This window comes from Pinus tabuliformis, chromosome 9 (assembly GCF_031772625.1).
Source record: "Pinus tabuliformis cultivar Carrire ecotype Pingquan chromosome 9, CPIR1, whole genome shotgun sequence".
In the NCBI taxonomy this organism is placed as follows: Eukaryota; Viridiplantae; Streptophyta; class Pinopsida; order Pinales; family Pinaceae; genus Pinus; species Pinus tabuliformis.
Window position 1 is genome coordinate 629,347,930 of NC_142307.1, and position 19,981 is coordinate 629,367,910.

Genomic DNA, 19,981 nt, shown 5'->3' on the forward strand with positions numbered 1-19,981 from the left:
AAAGCCCTCTCTTTCGGGTTTCCTATCTCTGCATTATAGTTACTGTGTTTATTTGTTTATCACCCCTAAAGAAGGTTATGGTTGTGATTCTATTTTCTTTCATCGTTTAGCACACGAGGTTTGTTTAGACTGAAATAAGAATGAATGTAGTCCTGTATATAATTATATGTCTCTTGCATGGATATTCGTTATGCGCATTTCATTCCTATGGTTACTGATATGCTGGGTTATTTATCACAATTAAAGTTGAAATCACTAGCGATATGCATAACTAGATGCTGGTCAATATTATTCCTGTTTAGGTATGAATTATTAGGTGTCCACTTTTCCTCCTTTCAAGTCATATACAAGAGGAATATTCTACCTTAATTCATATAGTTTCATTCTTTTCCGTGAGGCTTGACTACCTCTTTTGTATACTGTTGCATGTTTGAGTTTATTTTCTCTAGAAGGATTCTATTTTAGGAATTGGTTGCACAGTTCGACCCTTGCCTAGATTTTTGAATCTAGACAAATGGATTAATGCGTTCAGGAATATGGTACAGATTCGGTACATTTGGTCTGCTCATACTGTAATATGTACATTTTCCTACAGCTTGTTACCTGTACATCTAAATTAACTTACATCTAAATTAACTTACATCTAAATTAACTTACTTCTATTTTATGTTACATTATTTTTCTAATCTGACATAGAATTAAAGAAACAATACAAATCCAATATCAGAATGTCTATTTCCTAATTACACATTATGGCCAGATCATTATTTAATCAAGATATAATTAACCAATTTTACTTATCTTCCATGACAAGACTAAACTGTGATCAATGAACCTCTCCACCCTTCCTATGAGAACCTGACAATCACATCAAGTGTTCTCCCCCCAAGCTCCTCTTTTCCCAATAATCAGTTATCTTTATGTAGCAGTTTCTACTGCTTTGGCCTCAAGACTCCAGGTCCAGCCAACAATGGTTTCTACTTCCTCCAGGGAAGTCTATTCAAGATTCATTCCCACTGAATCCTCCTTCAGCTCAAGGAATCTCTTTCTTTTATTTTTTTAGCAGAAAAAGCACCACCCTCCCTCCTTCTCCCTTCCCTTATGTAAGAGAAGAGTAGAGGAAGGGTAATTGTTTCTTTAACTAATAACTGATAATTGATAACTGTTAATTGTTGGGTAAAAGAGAGTTACTGAGGTTCATCAGTAATTTTTTTTTTAGAATTTCCCATGGAATACCACATCTGCCATAATTATTTATTTATTAAATAAAAACTACTATTATTACTGAATCTATTTATTGTCCATTTCTCAAAAGTAAAAACAAGAGTTTGTTTCCTTATTGTAAAGTAAAAACATGAAAGTAAAAGTAACTTAAAGTCCTGGGGTGTCACATCTTCCCCCTCTTAGTGGAACACCGTCCCCGGTGTTCATCTTTCCATTTGTTCCCGAAATAATTTCGGATATGCCTCCTGCATAAAGTCTTTATCTTCCCAAGTGGCTTCCTCCAGGCTGAAGTGTTTCCATTGCACTTTAACTTGGATGATAGCTTGTTTCCGCAATGTTACTTCTCTCTGATCGAGTATGTGCAGGGGTTCGACCAGGAATTCTCCTTCCGGTTCGACCTGCCACAAATATCATTGTTATATAATTGATATGTACATAACCACCACATCCTTAAATAAGTAAATTTTGTGTTATGTGCACAAACACACACACGCACACACACACACACACACACACACACATATATATATATATATATATTCATATATATATGTACATATTTTATATATATTATTTTTTTACCTGAATTTCTTGCCAATTTATGATATGTCTGGGGTCATATACATACTTCTTTAAAAGGGAAACATGGAATACATTATGGACCCAAATGTGGCTGGGCAGGGCTAGTTGGTAGGCCACCGGCCTGATTCTATCCAAAATTTGGAATGGGCCACAGAACCGGGGGGCCAACTTAGCACACTTTCCCCACCTCAACGTACTCCGCTTTGGTTTAATCCGCACATACACGTGATCTCCCACCTGAAATTCTCGGTAAGTTCTCTTTTTATCAGCATACATTTTTTGCCTGTCTTGGGCAGCCTTCAAATTTTGTCGAACCCTTTTCACGGTTTTATCCATTTCCTCCAACATATCTGGTCCTAATATCAGTTTATCCTCCAAACTATTCCAGTTTGTAGGTATGGTACATTTCCTTCCATAAAGTACTTCAAAGGGACTCATTTTAAGTGACTCATGATAGCCGTTGTTGTACGTGAATTCTACCAGATGTAGATATTCTTCCCATTTCCTAAGTTGTTGCATCACATACATGTGCAACATATCTTCTACCACTTGATTGACTCACTCGGTTTTCCCATCAGTCTGGGGTTGATACGCAGTGCTGAAGTGGATCTGTGTACCTAGCTCAATTATCAATGCTTTCCGAAAAGCAGAGGTAAACTTAACATCCCTATCAGATATTATGACTTTCGGCATACCATGTAGCCTGAAAATTCCCTCATGAATATATCGGCTATTTGAGTTGTTTGATACGTGGATTTGATAGGTATGAAATGAGTTGTCTTGCTTAACTTATCTACCACAACCATAATTGAATCATTCTGTCTTTTAGATCACAACAATCCTGTTATAAAATCCAAAGTTATAGTATCCCATTTCCATTCAGGAATAGGTAGCGGCTACAATAATCTAGCAGGGTGCTGGTGTTCCGCCTTGACTTGCTGACACTCTAGACATTTAGCTAGGTACTCAGCAATATCTTTTCTCATTCCAGGCCAGTAGTAGGCTTTCTTGATAGCCGTCAAAAGTTTTTGATAGCCCGGGTGAGCAGCATAGGGGCTTCTATGAAATTCATCTAACATACTTTGCTTCAAAGACAATTGGTTAGGTACGTAAATACGGTTTCTAAATAACAATAAGTTTTCAGAGTTAATACTATACTCCCTCTGCTTTGCCAAACCTTGTGCATATTTTACTTACTGCCATAGGTAAATGTATTCAGAATTCTTCTAGGCTACCCCCTTTAGTTGATTCGCAAAATTTAGTTCAACTTGACTAAAAGAAATTTCATAAATGTGGTGCAACTTTCTACTTAATGCGTCTACCACCCTATTCTATTTTCCTTTCAAATGATTGATTTTAAAGTCAAATTTGCTTAAGAATGTAGTCCATCGAGCTTGGTGTGCATTTAAGGTAGGTTGATTGAAAAAGCTGGTTAGGCTACTGTGGTCTGTTTTGAGCAGAAATATTTTTCCCAATAAATAATGCCGCCATACTTTTAAGGCATGCACTACTGCAGTTAGCTCCAAATCGTAAGCAGAATATTTATGTTCATGTTCCTTGAGTTTATGGGATTCGTAAGTGATGACCATGTCATTCTGCATTAAAACGCCACCCACACCTTCTTTGCATGCGTCTGTGCAAACTATAAAATCCTCTTCAGGATCTGCAATTTTTAATACCGGAGCTGTGGTGAGCAAATGCTTCAATCTATCAAAACTTTCTTGATAGGCTTTCAACCATTTGAAAGTTGTTCCCTTCTTTTGTAAGGAAGTAATTGGGTAAGAGACATTGGAAAATCCCATTATGAACCTTATATAATAACTTGCAAGTCGCATGAAAGAGCGTATGTTCTCCACATTGGCTGGAACAAGCCAATTCATAATGGTTTTTATTTTCTTCGGATCGACCGCTATACCCTCAGAGGATATAACGTGTCCTAGGTACTGAATCTGATCTTTATAGAAGTCACACTTGCTGAATTTAGAAAAAAGATGATTTTCTCTTAAGGTTTGCAGTACTATGCGAAGGTGTTCTTTATGCTCATCAATACTTCTGGAGTATATGAGAATGTCATCAATGAATATAAGGATGAATTTATCCAAATAAGAATGGAAAACTCCATTCATCATGCTCATGAAGGTTGTTGGGGCATTAGTAAGACCAAATGGCAAGACTACAAACTCATAGTGGCCATAGCGGGTTCTAAAAGCAGTCTTGAAGATATCTTCGTCTTTAATCTAAATTTGGTGATATCCAGATCTTAAATCAATCTTTGAAAATACCACTGCTCCCTTAACCTGATCGAAGAGGTCATCAATCCAGGGTAAGGGGTACTTATTCTTTATGGTCAACTTATTCAGCTATCTGAAATCTATACACAACCGTAGAGTACCATCCTTCTTCCTTACGAATAGAATCAGGGCTCCCCAAGGGGATACACTGGGTTGGATATACCCTTTATCCAACAGCTCTTGTAGCTAGATTTTTAATTCAGTTAGCTCAGGAACACTCATTCTGTAGGGTGCCTTTGATACTCCAGGGACCAGTTCTATGGTAAAGTCGAGGCTTCTCTTGGGTGGTAGTCCAAGGATATCTTCTGGAAACACATCCTTAAATTCTTGTATTACAGGTATTTCCTCTAAGGCTGACATTTTATCTTTGGAGTTTGTAAATCCCACTTGAACTGCATAGATTTGACAACCCTTACGCATACATCTAGCCAGTTGGTGGGTTGTAACAGATCACAACTTGACTTCTCTCTTGACTCCCTGAATCTCTATTCTAGTACCATCTTTAGACAAAAAATTAATGGTCTTATCTTTACAGTTTACTAAGGCCCACTGCCACTCCAGCCAGTCCATGCCTATCAGGAGATCATAAGATCGTAATGGTAATATATTTAAAATTGTCCTAATTTGTTGTTCTGCTAATTTTATTTCACAACCCTCTACTTTTGCACAGACTTTTCTCTTTGCACTGGTAGCTAATTGAACCAACCAAGGGTTCTTAAATTTTGAACTTTTTAGATGACATTCATCAACTATTCTGGGATTGACATAGCTCAAACTAGCACCTGGATCTATTAAAATGGAAACAGGATGATCAGATATTTTACCTTCAAGCTCCACCATTGAAGGTTGATAATCTACTTGGCGATCTTCTAGTGCTACATTGATTCGAGGTACATTTCGCGCCACATCACCCATAGTAGAAGCTTCATGAATATTTGCAATAGGTTCCACTCTTCCTCTATGAGGATAGTTCTTGTAGTAATGGGGTTCCCCGCAACCCCAGCACTACAATGGCGGTCGGGGAACCTGACTGGTTTCCAATTTACTTGATGCCTCATTTTGTCTTATATTGCTTTGTACTTTTGTTGATTCCGATTAATAGGTCCATTTGGTACTTTGCATCCTGAGAATCTGGTTCCTGGGTTCCTCATATTCTTATTATTTGTAAAATTTTTTTGTCCCTTCTTACTTGGCCAATTCTTATGCACTTCACCTTTCTGTCTCATTTGCTGGTAGCAAATCTGAGCTTTTCAGACTGCTTCATCCATTGTTTTTGGGTTGTCAAATTCCAGTTTCTCTTTCATGAAGGTAGGCAGGCTGCTGATAAAGCGTTGGAATTTAGCCTTTTCTTCTCGGATATAAGGGACGTATCTTAATAGTGACGTGAATTTAGTTATAAATTCATCCATGGTTTGCTGCCCTAGTTTCAAGTCATGAAACTCTTTTGCTTTGTCGTCATAAAATCGCTCAATCAGATATCTATCCTTAAAATGTTTTTGGAATTGCTCCGAAGTAACCTCTTGCTCATTGATTTCCTTGAATATTTTAATTTCTTCCCACCACAGGGTGGCCTTTCCTTGCAACTGATAAATTACTAGCCTTGCTCTCAAATTTTCATCATATTTGTATATTTGAGAATATTTGTTGATATTAATAAGTGAGGCCTCCATCGCTTCCTATGTTTCACCGTTATAGTTTGGTGGCTTGATCTTTTTGAATTCTCCTTGAAGTTCTATTTTCTGTCTTTTTAATCCCATTTTGCAGGAACCATTATTTGACTCTTCCTCATTACTAGTTTGTCCCCCTTCTGATTCCTGATGTTGTTCTTGTTGTCTATGTGTTTCTGTTTTGTTTTCTTCTCCTTGACTAGGGTCTGGATTCCTTTGATTCTGTCTATCCGATAAAATTTTCATAATTTTCTCTTGTTCCAGACATAATCTTTCATTGTCCGCACGCAGGTTATGCGTTTTTGTTCTTAACTGCCTGACTGTTTCGAGTAAAGAAACATCGGTGCCAACATTTGTTTCTCCCAATTGATCCCATACTTCTGGGTTACGTCTAGTGCCCCTATCTGCATCAGAATCATTTTGTTATTTCCAAAGTAATTCAACCCATCCTCCGTGTAGCAACCTAAGGCTCTGATACCAATTGTAACACCTATAATTCCAACTATTTTTACATAGGATACATGGATATAATAAAAAATTATGAACAAAACCTAATATTAATGTTACCACAACCTAATACATTGTTGAATTGCAATGAAGTATCAAATCTCGATACCATGCCATTAAGGTTCGGATTACAATTACTTAATTGATGCGATTATGCTGGTTATTAAACCTGACCTGACAGGTTGTACACAATGGTAATACCTGAATGATTCTCTGTATCTCATATTATTATGTTGTATTGACCCTTCACAATTTTTTTGTTCAGTCCATGGCTGGATGGCCGCTAGTTGCCGGGACTCACCCTTATCACTTTCCATCTGTTGCTCAGAGTATAATGCGGGAAAGGCGATGGGTACGAGGCTTTGTCGAACTTCGAGGGTAAGCCCTTGCGACCTTGTGCTTGCTTGGTTTCTTCGCTCATTTGTTGGGCATGGCTTTGGAGGCTGAATTATGGTCTCTGTAGTGAGGTTCCTCTACAACTCGTCATTTCCCACCTGCTATGCAATGTGAAGAGTTCGTTGGGCATCTCTATTTGCGAGAAAGGTTGCATTGGGGTTGTATACTGCTGTTTCAAAATCGTTTATCAGGTAAGTCCTTATTGTAGGTTTGAACCTGAAGTTTATCTCTATTCGTCATCTAGATTAGGTCTTTCTTCACAGGTTTACTACTTCACAGGTTTACACATCCTTGCAATGGCATTGTTCTAACGTGGGCTTGGTTCCTGCAGGTGTTGCCTCCGCGATGGTGTCTAGAGTCTCTATTGCAGAAACACCTCTGCTACACCTCCTCTCCCTCGGGTAAGTAATGAGGGTTTTCCTCTCATTTTTGGTGCAGGTCTTGATATGCATAGCATTTTGGATTAAATGGTTGTATGAAATGTTTAACCCCGCATTTATGGTGTAGGGTTTGCTCGAGCGGAGGGTGGGCACAGTTACCAAACCTTCGCACAGCCTGGTTTCTACCAACGCCAAGCCTCTGGGTATGCAGGCTTTCCCTTGATTGTTGCCGGCTCTTCTTGCCCTGAATGATGATTCTTTTCTATGAATAGGATTTTTCGTCATTTTTGATTCCTATTCATGTTATGAGAAGTTCTGCGCACAGGTTCTGTTGTTTTATTGGTGACAGCTCCCTGAGCTATTCTCTCTTGGAATATCTTAGCATGTGGATGTAATTTTCTGGGTTCTTGCTTGTAAATTATTTTAGTGCGAATGAACCAATATTATTAACTATTTATAGTTATCCTTTTAATATAATGATGAATATGATATGTGGTTTTCCCTAATCTTTCTGTAAATGAATTTTCTCTACGAGATTGGAACCTCGGTTTGGTGTATCATTTTGATTATTCCATCCTTAGAATGTCATTCCAGGGCGTCCTCCTCAGGTTGCCTTCAGAACAAATTTGAAGGAATGGAACTATTTTAAAGTGTTAATTTATTGTTAAATGAAAGCCCTCTCTTTCAGGTTTCCTACCTCTGCATTATAGTTACTGCGTTTATTTGTTTATCGCCCCTGAAGAAGGTTATGGTTTTGATTCTGTTTTCTTTCATCGTTTAGCACAAGAGGTCTGTTTAGACTGAAATAAGATTGAACGTAGTCCTATATATAATTATATGTCTCTAGCATGGATATTCATTATGCACATTTAATTCCTATGGTTACTGATATGCTAGGTTATTTATCACAATTAAAGTTGAAATCACTAGCGATATGCATAACTAGATGTTGGTCAATATTATTCTTGTTTAGGTATGAATTATCAGGTGTCTGCTTTTTCTCCTTTCAAGTCATATACAAGAGGAACATTCTACCTTAATTCGTATAGTTTCATTCTTTTATGTGAGGCTTGACTACCTCTTCGTATACTGTTGCATGTTTGAGTTTATTTTCTCTAGAAGGATTCTATTTTAGGAATTGGCTGCACAGTCTGACCCTTGCCCATATTTTTGAATCTAGACAGACGGATTAATGCATTCAAGAATATGGTACAGATTCGGTACATTTGCTCTGATCATACTATAATATGTACATTTTCCTACAGCTTATTACATGTACATCTAAATTAACTTACATCTAAATTAACTTACTTCTATTTTATGTTACATTCTTTTTCTAATTTGACACAAAATTAAAGAAGCAATGCAAATCCAATACCAGAATGTCTATTTCCTAATTACACATTATGGCCAGATCATTATTTAATCAAGACATAATTAACCAATTTTACTTATCTGCCATGACAAGACTAAACTATGATCAATGAACCTCTCCACCCTTCCTATGAGAACCTGACAATCACGTCAAGTGTTCTCCCCCCAAGCTCCTCTTTTCCTAATAATCAGTTATCTTTATGTAGCAGTTTCTACTGCTTTGGATTCAAGACTCCAAGTCCAGCCAGCAATGGTTTCTACTTCCTCCAGGGAAGTCTATTCAAGATTCATTCCCACTAAATCCTCCTTCAGCTCAAGGAATATCTTTCTTTTAATTTTTTAGCAGAAAAAGCACCACCCTCCATCCTTCTCCCTTCCCTTATGTGAGACAAGAGTAGAGGAAGGGTAATTGTTTCTTTAACTAATAACTAATAACTGATAACTAACTGTTGGGTAAAAGGAGTTACTGAGGTTCATCTGTAATTCATCTTTTTTTAGAATTTCCCATGGAATACCACATCTACCATAATTATTTATTTATTAAATAAAAACTACTATTATTACTGAATCTATTTATTGTTCATTTCTCAAAAGTAAAAATAAGAGTTCGTTTCCTTGTTGTAAAGTAAAAAAACATGAAACTAAAAGTAACTTAAAGTCCTGGGGTGTCACAACATATCAAGATATTTGATCCTTCTCAATGCTTGATAGATGCTATGTTAAGATGAATCTATATTGTTAGATAAATCAATAGAAGAAGCAAGCAACTGAAAAATTTATCTCTCTGCTAATAGAATGGACTAAATCTATTTCAACCATCTTTTCAAAATATACGAAGAATAAATACCACTGGATGGGGTGCACTATTAAAGGACTACGTGATATGAAGATCACCAGTTTGAAACTTAGTGGACAAAAATCCAGCCATGTTAAGGGTTGGTGTGACCTAGACTGGGTACGGTTATTTGGTTATTTTGAGGCTTATAAGCCCCTGAGGCATTGCTTATCAAGCCAAAGGTTCAGTGTGTAGTCATCTTAGGACTCACACAACTTAGCAAACAAAAAAAAATATAGGACGAAGAAATGAAAAATGAAAAGAAAGATCTATAGAAGAAAGTATTCAAATGTATCCATAGATTAGATTTTGAAACTTGAAAGGATATATTTCTTCCTGTATTGAGTTTCTTTCCAAGATTGGAGTTTATGTAAAGAAAGCAAGATTCCTCTTGCTTATTTTTATTTTTTTTATTTTTTTGGGTTATATCCCCTATAAATTTGATCTAAATTAATGTAGTTTTTTAATTCTATCTTAATTAAAAAAAAAAAAAAACATCTTGTGAGGCATAAGGTTGTGGTTGAATTATACATGTATTTTTCTTTCACTTTTTCATGTATAATTTTTTTCATGAATTATCTAATTGTCCAATTGATGTTATTGCCAAATATTACTAAAATAGATAACTAATCATTTAAAAAAAACTTACAATGTTAGATTTGTTTTTGTTTTTGTATAATAATGAATTATATATTATGTATTTGATATTAATCTGTAGTTACTTCTAATTAGGATATGAAAACATATTAATATTTGTATAATAATAATTTGATATTAATGGGTAGTCACTTCTAATTAGGATATGTAAATATAAGTAGAATTAGTTAAGTTTTATTTGCTTATGTTAGTATAGATGATAGATTAGATATATGTTTTAATTGAATTTATTTTATATTTCATTTCAAAATATTTTCTTAGATGTTACATATAGGTGAAGATAACCACGCCATATAAGAGTAGGGTTAACTAGGACATGCCATTGAGTGATCCTTATTTGGTATAGATATTTTTCTGGTTATCAAATTTCTTTAAGAATATCTAACCAAAGAAAAACGAGTCTATTTTCTATAGTTTGATGATTTTAAGATTTTATAAAAATTTTCTAACCAAAGGAAAATGGGTCTATTTTCTATAGTTTGATGATTTTATGATTTTATAACATTTTTCATCAGTTTTGTGAGTTGGTGAAAAAAGTTAGAAGAATTTAGAGGTGAGGTGTCCCTTAAAATGATCAAGAATATCAAACTACCTAAAAGAAATAAAAATGATTAAAGAAGTTAAATCTAAAGAAAAATGATATTAAGATGCAGTGAAATATAAAAATAGATGAAAAATAAAGTAGGCTAGAAAGATGATTTGGAAATAAAAATTTAGACATTCAAATAATTCATAATTGGCTTTCAATTATAAAGCATATAACATCAGATTTCATTTTCAACGCAGAGATGGATTGGTTTGCTTATCAATAACTTCTCTGGGCATATTTGATTTACTACGATTTGAAATAGTGATGAAAAGCCAGTTACATAATTTGAAATAAAAAAGAATTCGAATATTTGTTCAACTGTGATTTAAAATAGTGATGAAGAGCCATTTACATTATTTAAAATAATAATAAAAAGGAAATCATATTGCGGAAATATTTTTTCAACAATTAAAGTCAGGGTAGAAGGGACTCACAATGTCCTTGCAAAATTGCTGAGGTGAAGTGGCCTTTATCAAAAACTATATTCAATGAGAATTCCATAAGCTAGCTGGGATTATTGGAACAAAATTCCATTGTCACCAGTCTAAAGTCAAACAATACCTTCAAAAGAGTTAATGTTAGAGTCTTACACAAATTTTAATCTCCAATCGGTCTAAAGTTAATCCACTACCTAACCTATCTAAACTCTACAAATTCCCCGATTTAATATCCATAACACACAAATTGGACCACCAACATGTCTTATGCAATGGATTCGTAGACCCAATAGCTCAGTAGTATCATTGAGAAGTTCATATCCAATGGCGTGAACAATCTGAAGGTGCAGGACAGATATATCTTGCCTCCACATGACCACCCATAGATGTCTGCGGTCTCTTATTCTAAGAGCATTCTTGTAATAGACCTAAAAGACCTGGATTGTAAAGCCCCGGAGCTGCGATGCATTTGGACGAGGCCACACGATGGAGAGGCGAAGGGCGAGATGAGCGAAACGAATGTGGCTATAGAGGAAACGCGAGGTCGTGGGGAAAATGGCTAAGTGTTGAGACTCAACGAAGGTTTATAGGAGGAGGCGGTCCTGGGTGGGGGTGCCCAACCGAAGGGCCGACGTGCAGGAAAGTTAAAATGGAGGCTGAATGGGTGGTCGGTTGGGCAGGCTGATGTGGTAAACCATGGCGGTGGAGGCATATAAAAACATGGCGATGGGGAGGAGTTAAATCATCGAACTCAACCAAGTAAACAAGCCAGTGACTGAGTGAGCTAAGGCGAGGTGCGAAGAGTTGGAGGTCTGAAATCTTAGGAAGAGGTGCAGGGGGACAAGGGGCCGAAGCACCCAAGATGCAGAACAAACTGTGGGTGCCGCAAAGGTGCGTGTAGAACGCAGGGTGTAGGGCGAATGGTGGACGGTGCGGTGGGCACGGGTTGGGCAGCACAAGTGCGGGTGCACACGGTGATCGTTTGGCTGAACGATTGGGCAGTTTAGCAGGTGCAACACACGGTGAACGGGGAGTCGGGTGAAACGAGCTCGTGTGCTGGCACTCGGTGGGAGGAACGCTAGGTGAGGTTGAACGGTGAGCCAACGAGTGTGAACGAAGGTGTGCAGAAGTGTCGACGGGTGAGTCGTGCGAGCGTGCCCAACACGACGACACGATGAACGGTCGGTTGGTGGACGCGGTTGGAGGGCGAGCTGGGTGAGCGCACCCGAGCGCGGTGAAACAAAACGTGCGATGGTGGGCAGGGGTAAATGGTGAACGGTTTGGGCATCGCAGTGGGCATGCCCGAATGGAAGGCAAGTTCATCCGACAGGCGAGGGCATCAATGAATGGCAATGGGTGGTCCGACGAAATGACAAGTGCAACGGGTGCACGAGTTGGGCAACAACTCGTGTGACTTCACCCGGTGGCTGGGCAAGGCTACACGATGAGTGCAGGAAGGTGAATTTTATAAGTGAGAAGGTGAAACTTGGGGTTTCCCTCCATTGTAATCTTATATGTGAATTCTGAATATTATCATTATTAACATGGGTAGACTCATAATTACAGAGAATTTACCCTCCCATGATATTTCGATGTGCACTTGAATGTTAATGGTGATAATATGTTAATGATGAAAGTTTTTGTTGTGTATGTTTAATGAAAGATATGCTTAGGTGTTGAAAAATAAACTAAGTATAGACGTAAGGCGTAGTCCATGATTGTTAGTATTATTAAAATTAAAAGGGTCAGTGGTGCATCGTGCCACACCTCCTATAGTGCAGTTGGAAGATTACCGCCAGTGTAGGGGCATGAAAGGTGGTATCATAGCTTTGCAGAGTTCACGATGAGGAGCTGATCCCACTACACTTTGTGACAGTTGGTTTCAGAGAAACATGAGTTGCAGGCTTTGGTGATTCAGGTTGAAGAAGTCTGAAAGGTGATTCAAATTTACAGTTTATGGTCTACACAAGATCGCAAAGAAAGAAGATAGCAGAGATGGCAGAAGAACCTCAGATCATGACAGGTGAATCTAGCCATAATGCGGGAGAAGCTTTCCTGAACAGGGTATTGGAACGAATGGAGGAATTGGGTTCTGACATAACTTCGATGAAGGTCGTTCATGAAGACTATGCGAGGGTAAAGGATGAACTTGAAGATCTCAAGGTTCGATACGAGTATATGGAATGGGAGTATACACAAACAAAAGAAGTCAAGAAGATTGGTGAAGGAAGAGATCAAGGTTTGGCTGAAATATTGAAATTGCGGCAAGATCTTGACGATGCTCTGGATGAGATCATGGTTTTGAAGAAGGCCGTGAGACACAACTCAAGTGGAGGTGTGACTCACGTAAAAATCAAAGAGCTGGATTCTTATGATGGAACGAGGAGTGCGAAGACTCTTGGAAACTTTCTATGGGATATGGAACAGTACTTGGAGCGCTTGGGATTGTTCGCTGAGGAAAACAAAGTAAAGGTAGCTACTCAATTCTTGACGAAAGATGCTAAGATGTGGTGGCGAAGGAGGATGGACCAAATTTCCAACAGCAATGCTAGAGACATAACTGCATTGGATGACATGAAGAAGGCTTTGCAAACCCACTTCAGTCCACAAGATGAAACATGGGATGCAAGGATGAAGATAAAGTATATAAAGAAAATGAGAAGTCTGCAGGCATACCAACGAGAGTTCTCAAGTGCGGTTTTGGAACTTCCAGACATGGCGGAAAGGGACAAGGTGTTAAACTTTATCATAGATCTAAAACCTTGGGCGTGGAATGAAGTGAAGAGGCAAAAGATTAAGACACTTGAGGAGGCTTTTGCTACTGTGGATCATTTGGTAGAACACTATGATGAGGGTTCTGAAGAGAATAAGAAGATGTATGACAAACCGAAGGAGAAGACTACGAAAGAGGAGACTTCGAGATCGAATGACAAGTTGAAGACAAAGAAATCGTTGAAGTGTTGGATATGTGAGGAACCAAGCATGGTGAAGAATTGTCCTTCAAGACCAGAGGTGGTTGTCGTAGCACAATCCAATGCGAAGAAGAAAGAAGAAACTTTTGTAGCGATTATGCAGATTCTAGGAGCTGCAATGGCTATGGAAGTTGTCTCTAGGAGAAACCTGGAAAGAAACAAATTGGAGTATGTTGAAATGAAGGTTGGGAGTGCTGATGTGCTTACTATGGTGGATAGTGGTGCAACTCACAACTTTATGAGTGAGGATACTACAAGAAGGATTGGGCTGAAGTTTTTACCGGTGCAGGCACAAATGAAGACACTGAATTCTCCTCCAGATTCTGTGATTGGTGTCGCTGAAAAGGTGGATGTATCACTTGGTGAATGGACAGGGAAAGTCGATTTCACTGTGGTGCGGATAGATGACTATGAAGCTGTACTGGGTATAGAATTCATGAAGGAATTCGATGCAATGATTGTTCCCCATATGAAGAAACTGTACATTTACAACGGACGAGAGGATGTACCCATTGGTGTACCAACCTTGGGAGTAACTAAGCCCGAACGTAAGCTGACAGTGATGAATATGGAGAATGGGAAGCGAGATGAAGAGATATGTAAGCGGTTGTCTGTTGCAGAGACAAAGCTTATGGAGCAGTCATAGGTTATCAGGACATTGTCAGATAGCATCTTGGATCTATCTAAGAGGCTGGAAGCAGTGGAGGATGATGATGACGAAGAGTATGTGAGGCCGAATGTTCAGATGGAGGATCGAGAGGCATACTTGCAGATAATGGAAGTGGAAGATCCGAATAGGTGGATTGAGTTGATCAGTGAGGGAGAGCCTTCAGGCTCTGCTCCCTCCTCATCATCTTAGACTATCATGGAGCATGAGGCTCATTGTTAGCTGCTCATGGCAGTGAGTCTCCAAACACTTTGAGTAGGCATCTAGGGGTGAGATGACACAGGTTGATAGGTAGCATGCAGTCGATAGTCATGATGATGTGGGGCATGAGTTCTTATGGAGGCGATGCATGGTTGGATTAGCTACCCAACTAATCACCGACATGAGTGGTACCAGCACATGATTCCTTACAGAATAGTGGCATATCTATGGCGTGAAGTAGGCTGAATAATGGACATATGGGTTACCCATATACACAGTTGTGTGGATGATATCTTGGCGACAGGTGGTTGCTGGGATGGAATATTTTCGAAGGCGACAATGACTTCGAGTGGGGAGGATGTAACACCCTGGAGCTGCGATGCGTTTGGGCAAGGCCGCACGACGTAAGAGTGATGGACAAGGCAAGCGAAACGAACGTGGCTGTGGAGGAAACGTGACGCCATGGGGAAAATGGCTAAGTGTTGAGACTGGATGGAGGTTTATTGAAGGAGGCGGTCCTGGGTGGGGGCGCCCAACCGAAGGGCCGACATGCAGGAAAGCTAAAATGAAGGCCGAATGGGTGGTCTCCTGGGCAGGACGACGTGGTAAACCATGGCGGTGGAGGCATATAAAAACATAGCGATGGGGAGGAGTTAAATCATCGAACTCAAGCGAGCAAACAAGCAAGCCAGCGAGCTAAGGCGAGGTGCGAAGAGTTGTAGTTTTGAAATCTTAGGTGGAGATGTAGGCAGACAAGGGGCCGAAGCACCCGAGCCGCAAAACGAACTGTGGGTGCTGCAGAGGTGCGTGCAGACCGCAGGGCGCAGGGCTAACAGTGGATGGTTCGGCAGGCCCGGGTCGGGCAGCACGAGGGCGGGCGCACACGGTGAACATTCAGCTGAACGGTTCGGTGGTTCGGCGGGTGCAACACATAATGAAGTGCGAGTCGGGTGAGACGAGGTTGTGTGCGAGCGCTCGGTGGGAGGAACACTAGGTGAGGCTGAATGACGAGTGTGAACGAAGGCGTGCGGAAGTGCCAACAGGCGAGTCATGCAGGCGCGATCGGCATGACGACATGGTGAATGGTCGGTTGGTGAACACAGTTTGAGGGTGAGTTGGGTGAGTGCACCGGGGCGCGTTGAAATGAAATATGCAATGGTGGGCACAGGTAAACAGTGAACGGTTTGGGCGGTCGTGGTGGGTGCGCCGAACAAAAGCCAAGTTCGTGTGACAGGCGAGGGTGCCGACGAACGGGTGAACCGTGCACGTGTGAACGGGGATGGGTGGTCTGACGAAACGACAAGTGTGGCGGGCACATGAGTTGGGCAGTAACTCGTGTGACTTTGCCCGGTGGCTGGGCAAGGCTGCACGACGAGTGCGGGAAGGTGAATTTTATAAGCGAGAAGGTGAAACTTGGCGTTTCCCTCCGTTGTAAACTTATATGTGAATTCTGAATATTATCATTATTAATACGAGCAGACTCATAATTACAAGGAGTTGCTCCTCCCATGATATTCCGATGTGCACTTGAGTGTTAATGGTGATAATATGTTAATGATGAAAGTTTCCACTATGTATGTTTAATGAAAGATATGCTTAGCTGTTGAAAAATAAACTAAGTATAGACGTAAGGCGTAGTCCACGATTATTAGTATTGTTAAAAAGAGTAGGGTCGGTGGTGCCGCACCTCGTTTAATTCGGTTGGAAGATTACCGCCAGTGTAGCGACGTGACATGGATGGCCCTAACAGAGTGACAATAATCCATCAAATCCGACGTACATGTGAAGATGATGGCTTCTTTTAAGTACACACCTCAACCACTAACCAATAATTCTTCCTCCCATCAAATACTTAGACTTTTGGTTGAATTTACGTCACACTTGCAGACTATTGAGTCTATACATCTATGTTGGTACGGTGGTATTAATATAGTGACTCGGATAAGATTCATATCTTATTGACTGAGGTATTTTCTTTTGGTTGATATCAGATAGTGATATCAACAGAATGTCATGAAAAGCATGATGGGATAGCCAAAGAGTTCTACGAAATTCCCGTGGAAGACCGAGTATGCCTCTACTCAGAGGACGTAAATCAACCAGCCCGGTTTTCTACAAGCTTCAATTTCAGTAGAGACAAGGTTCTCCACTGGATCGACTATTTCATTCACCCTTGTCATCCTTTTGAAGAAGTCATCGGTTCTTGGCCGGAAAAACCGGCAGGTTACAGGTAATCAGCAAAATTTGATCTATTATAAATATCTAAGACAGAGCACTAGAATTGATTCATCTTAACCCACCCTGCAAAAGTTTAACTTGTTTGACTTGAGTTTTTGTTACAGAGATATTGCGGGCAAGTACGCCGGTGAGATGAGAGGGCTGATATTAAGGCTGTTGGCTGCAATTTCAGAAGCTCTAGAGCTGGATTCCGATTACTTTAACAGAATTCTTGGCAAACATAGCCAACGGATGTCTATAAATTGCTATCCTTCATGTCCAAACCCAGATCTTACTCTTTGTTTAGCAAACCATTCAGATGGAAGTGCCCTCTCTGTGTTAATGGAAAGCGATGTCAGTGGCCTGCAAGAAATCAAGAATGGAAAGTGGGTTTTTGTCGAACCCATAGCTAACGCCTTTGTGGTCAATTTGGGTCTTTGTCAAACCCATAGCTAACGCGTTAGAATGAATAAGCAGATTCATGTAGTTATCTTTTTTCTCTATGCAAGAAATTGATAGTATTGTATTGATCATTCAATTTGTGTTGTGTGTGATTTGAATGTAGTAGGTTGTGAGCAATGGGAGATTTAGGAGCGTGGAGCATCGAGCAGTAACGCATATACACAATGCACGCATATCAATTCCCACTTTCTATTTGCCTCCAGACGATGCTTTTATTGCTCCTGCAACAAGCATGGTGGATGAACTGCACCCTGCTCTGTACAAAACAAAGCATACAAGTTTGAAGAGTTTTTGTCAGCTGCGTGGAACCAGGAATTAAAGGGAAAGAGTGTTCTGGATCGTTTCAAGATCTAATGGACAATGATTGCTGTTAGTTGGTGGAGCCGGGCCATTCATTTGCCTTTGCATTCGTCATGGGCATCCCATCATGAAAGTCTTATTTCAAAGTACATAAATAAATAATACATGATGCGCATCGATGCATTGTGGTAGTTTTATATATTGAGATGAATGCGCTGACCTTAAAAACGTAATTTATTTTAAATTACATCCTATTTCATATATTTAAAGCCATCTGTAAAAATATAATTTATTTTAAATTATATATTTTTCATATATTTAAAGCCATGTGTTTTTACCTTTGTTATACTTGAACTCCTCTTGATAGGTGGGAAACCTGTTCCAATGGTTCTCGCTCCTGAGAGCTTTGGAACTCGATAGTAATGTTACTTTTTGAGCGGGAGTTATAATGGGAGCATGGAAAAGTTTCAAGAATTTTGAATATTGTTATTTAAACCTTCACAGGAAGAAAGGCCAAAGACATCCTTAACACCGATATCTTTAATTGAGAAACTCGAGCAATCTCTTGATGGGTTAAGAAAGCTTGTGGCACCCATAGGTAAGGGCAATATCTAGAATGTCATGCTAATGAGTATTTCTTTTATTGTTTATGTATATATATCGTAGAAGATTATGTGTGCATATTGTATGTGGCAGTGAATGCTTAAACATTAGAGTCGTTTTTTATCTGAAAAACATGTCACACAATTGATAATGAACTTGACATTACATATATATAAAAGAAAAACACTGAGAAAATATATCTATATATAATAGATTATATATTTATTATTTATATATTTAAATTCATTTTAATTTTTAAATATTTTGATTATTATATAAATTATATAATTATTTTTTTATTATTATATAATATTATCGTATTTCATTAACTATTTTCTCTGTAAATTTTGAGAAACCTCTCACCCGTATCCAACTTCTCCAAAAACCCCTGCAAAATAGGTTTTTACGTTTGTATATATATATATATTTGTTTTACTTGCATAGGTATAGTGATTTATATACCATTTTAGGTGGATTATTGAATCTAAAAGACGTTAACGATTGATTGAAGTCATTTATATAAATTTTGGTAGAGATTAAAATTTAATAATATTTTTTATGTTTAATATTTATAATTTTATTGTTCCACATTAATAATAATACTTTTTAGTTGAAATTATGAAGTATAAAAAGGGTTAAATTTATCTAAATTATAAATAGTTTTTAAAAGAAAAATTTCCATATTGAGGTAATTGGTTATGAATTTTTTTTTTTTAATAAAACTTTGGTAATTGGTTATGAGTTTTTTTTTTAATAAAATTTACGTAACATTTAAATGTATAATGTGAATTAACTTCACATTATTTTTGTTTGAAAGTTGAAAATTTTGTAAAAGATAAATTTATAAGGAGTTGTTTTTAGTGTGATTTTTTTAGGTGTTTTGGTATTGGAATTTAGTCAAAATTTTTGAGGAGAAATTTTAATTTGTGTTATTTAAACTAGTTTTTTGATTTTATAAATGGATTAGCTCTTAAAAAAAATTTAGGGCACTTCGATTATGCAAGGGTTACCCATCAAACTTGCGATTTCCATAAATCATGTTGGAAAAGCATCGAAAAACTTAGCTTCCAAAAAGTCTAAAGACAACTATAAATTTATAAGAGAAAGTTATATTTTAATAGATTTGTAAGATTTTTAATTTGAATATATATATATATATATATATATGAAAATTTCATAGTTGTTTATAGTGTTAAAAAATTTTCAAAAAAAATTGTGTAGATGTTCATTTTGTTTGGCTTTTTGGGTGAACATTCCACCAATCACCAGAGACACTCCATCATGGGTTTTCTTTCTCATCCTTGATAATGGGTGGAATAACTAGTCCAAACATTAGACAAATAAACATCTATATAGTTTTTTCAAGAATTTTTTTTTACCATAATTAATATTATTAAATTAAAAATTAAAAATAAATTTAATTTTATAAATATTAAGTATTATTTGAAAACTAAAATTTAATATTATTAGATTTTTGATATTAAATAATAAAAATGAAAATATATATTTTTTAAACATAAATTTAATATTTTGTTTTATAAAAATATATTTAATTTTTTATAGTTATATATTTAAAATATATATTTATTTTTTGAGACAATAGTCCCTATAATTATTTTT

General features: G+C 37.8%; 1 protein-coding gene across 1 annotated transcript; it reads left to right on the plus strand.

Annotated features, from left to right (window-relative positions):
* The first annotated feature begins 16,095 nt into the window (after positions 1-16,095).
* On the plus strand, positions 16,096-17,777 carry LOC149150195 (protein DMR6-LIKE OXYGENASE 1-like). The gene is made up of 4 exons (XM_089442729.1): positions 16,096-16,185; positions 16,771-17,009; positions 17,122-17,419; positions 17,565-17,777. Exons 1-4 carry the CDS (start codon positions 16,096-16,098, stop codon positions 17,775-17,777), a joined length of 840 nt encoding a protein of 279 aa, XP_089298855.1.
* The last annotated feature ends 2,204 nt before the right edge of the window (positions 17,778-19,981 follow it).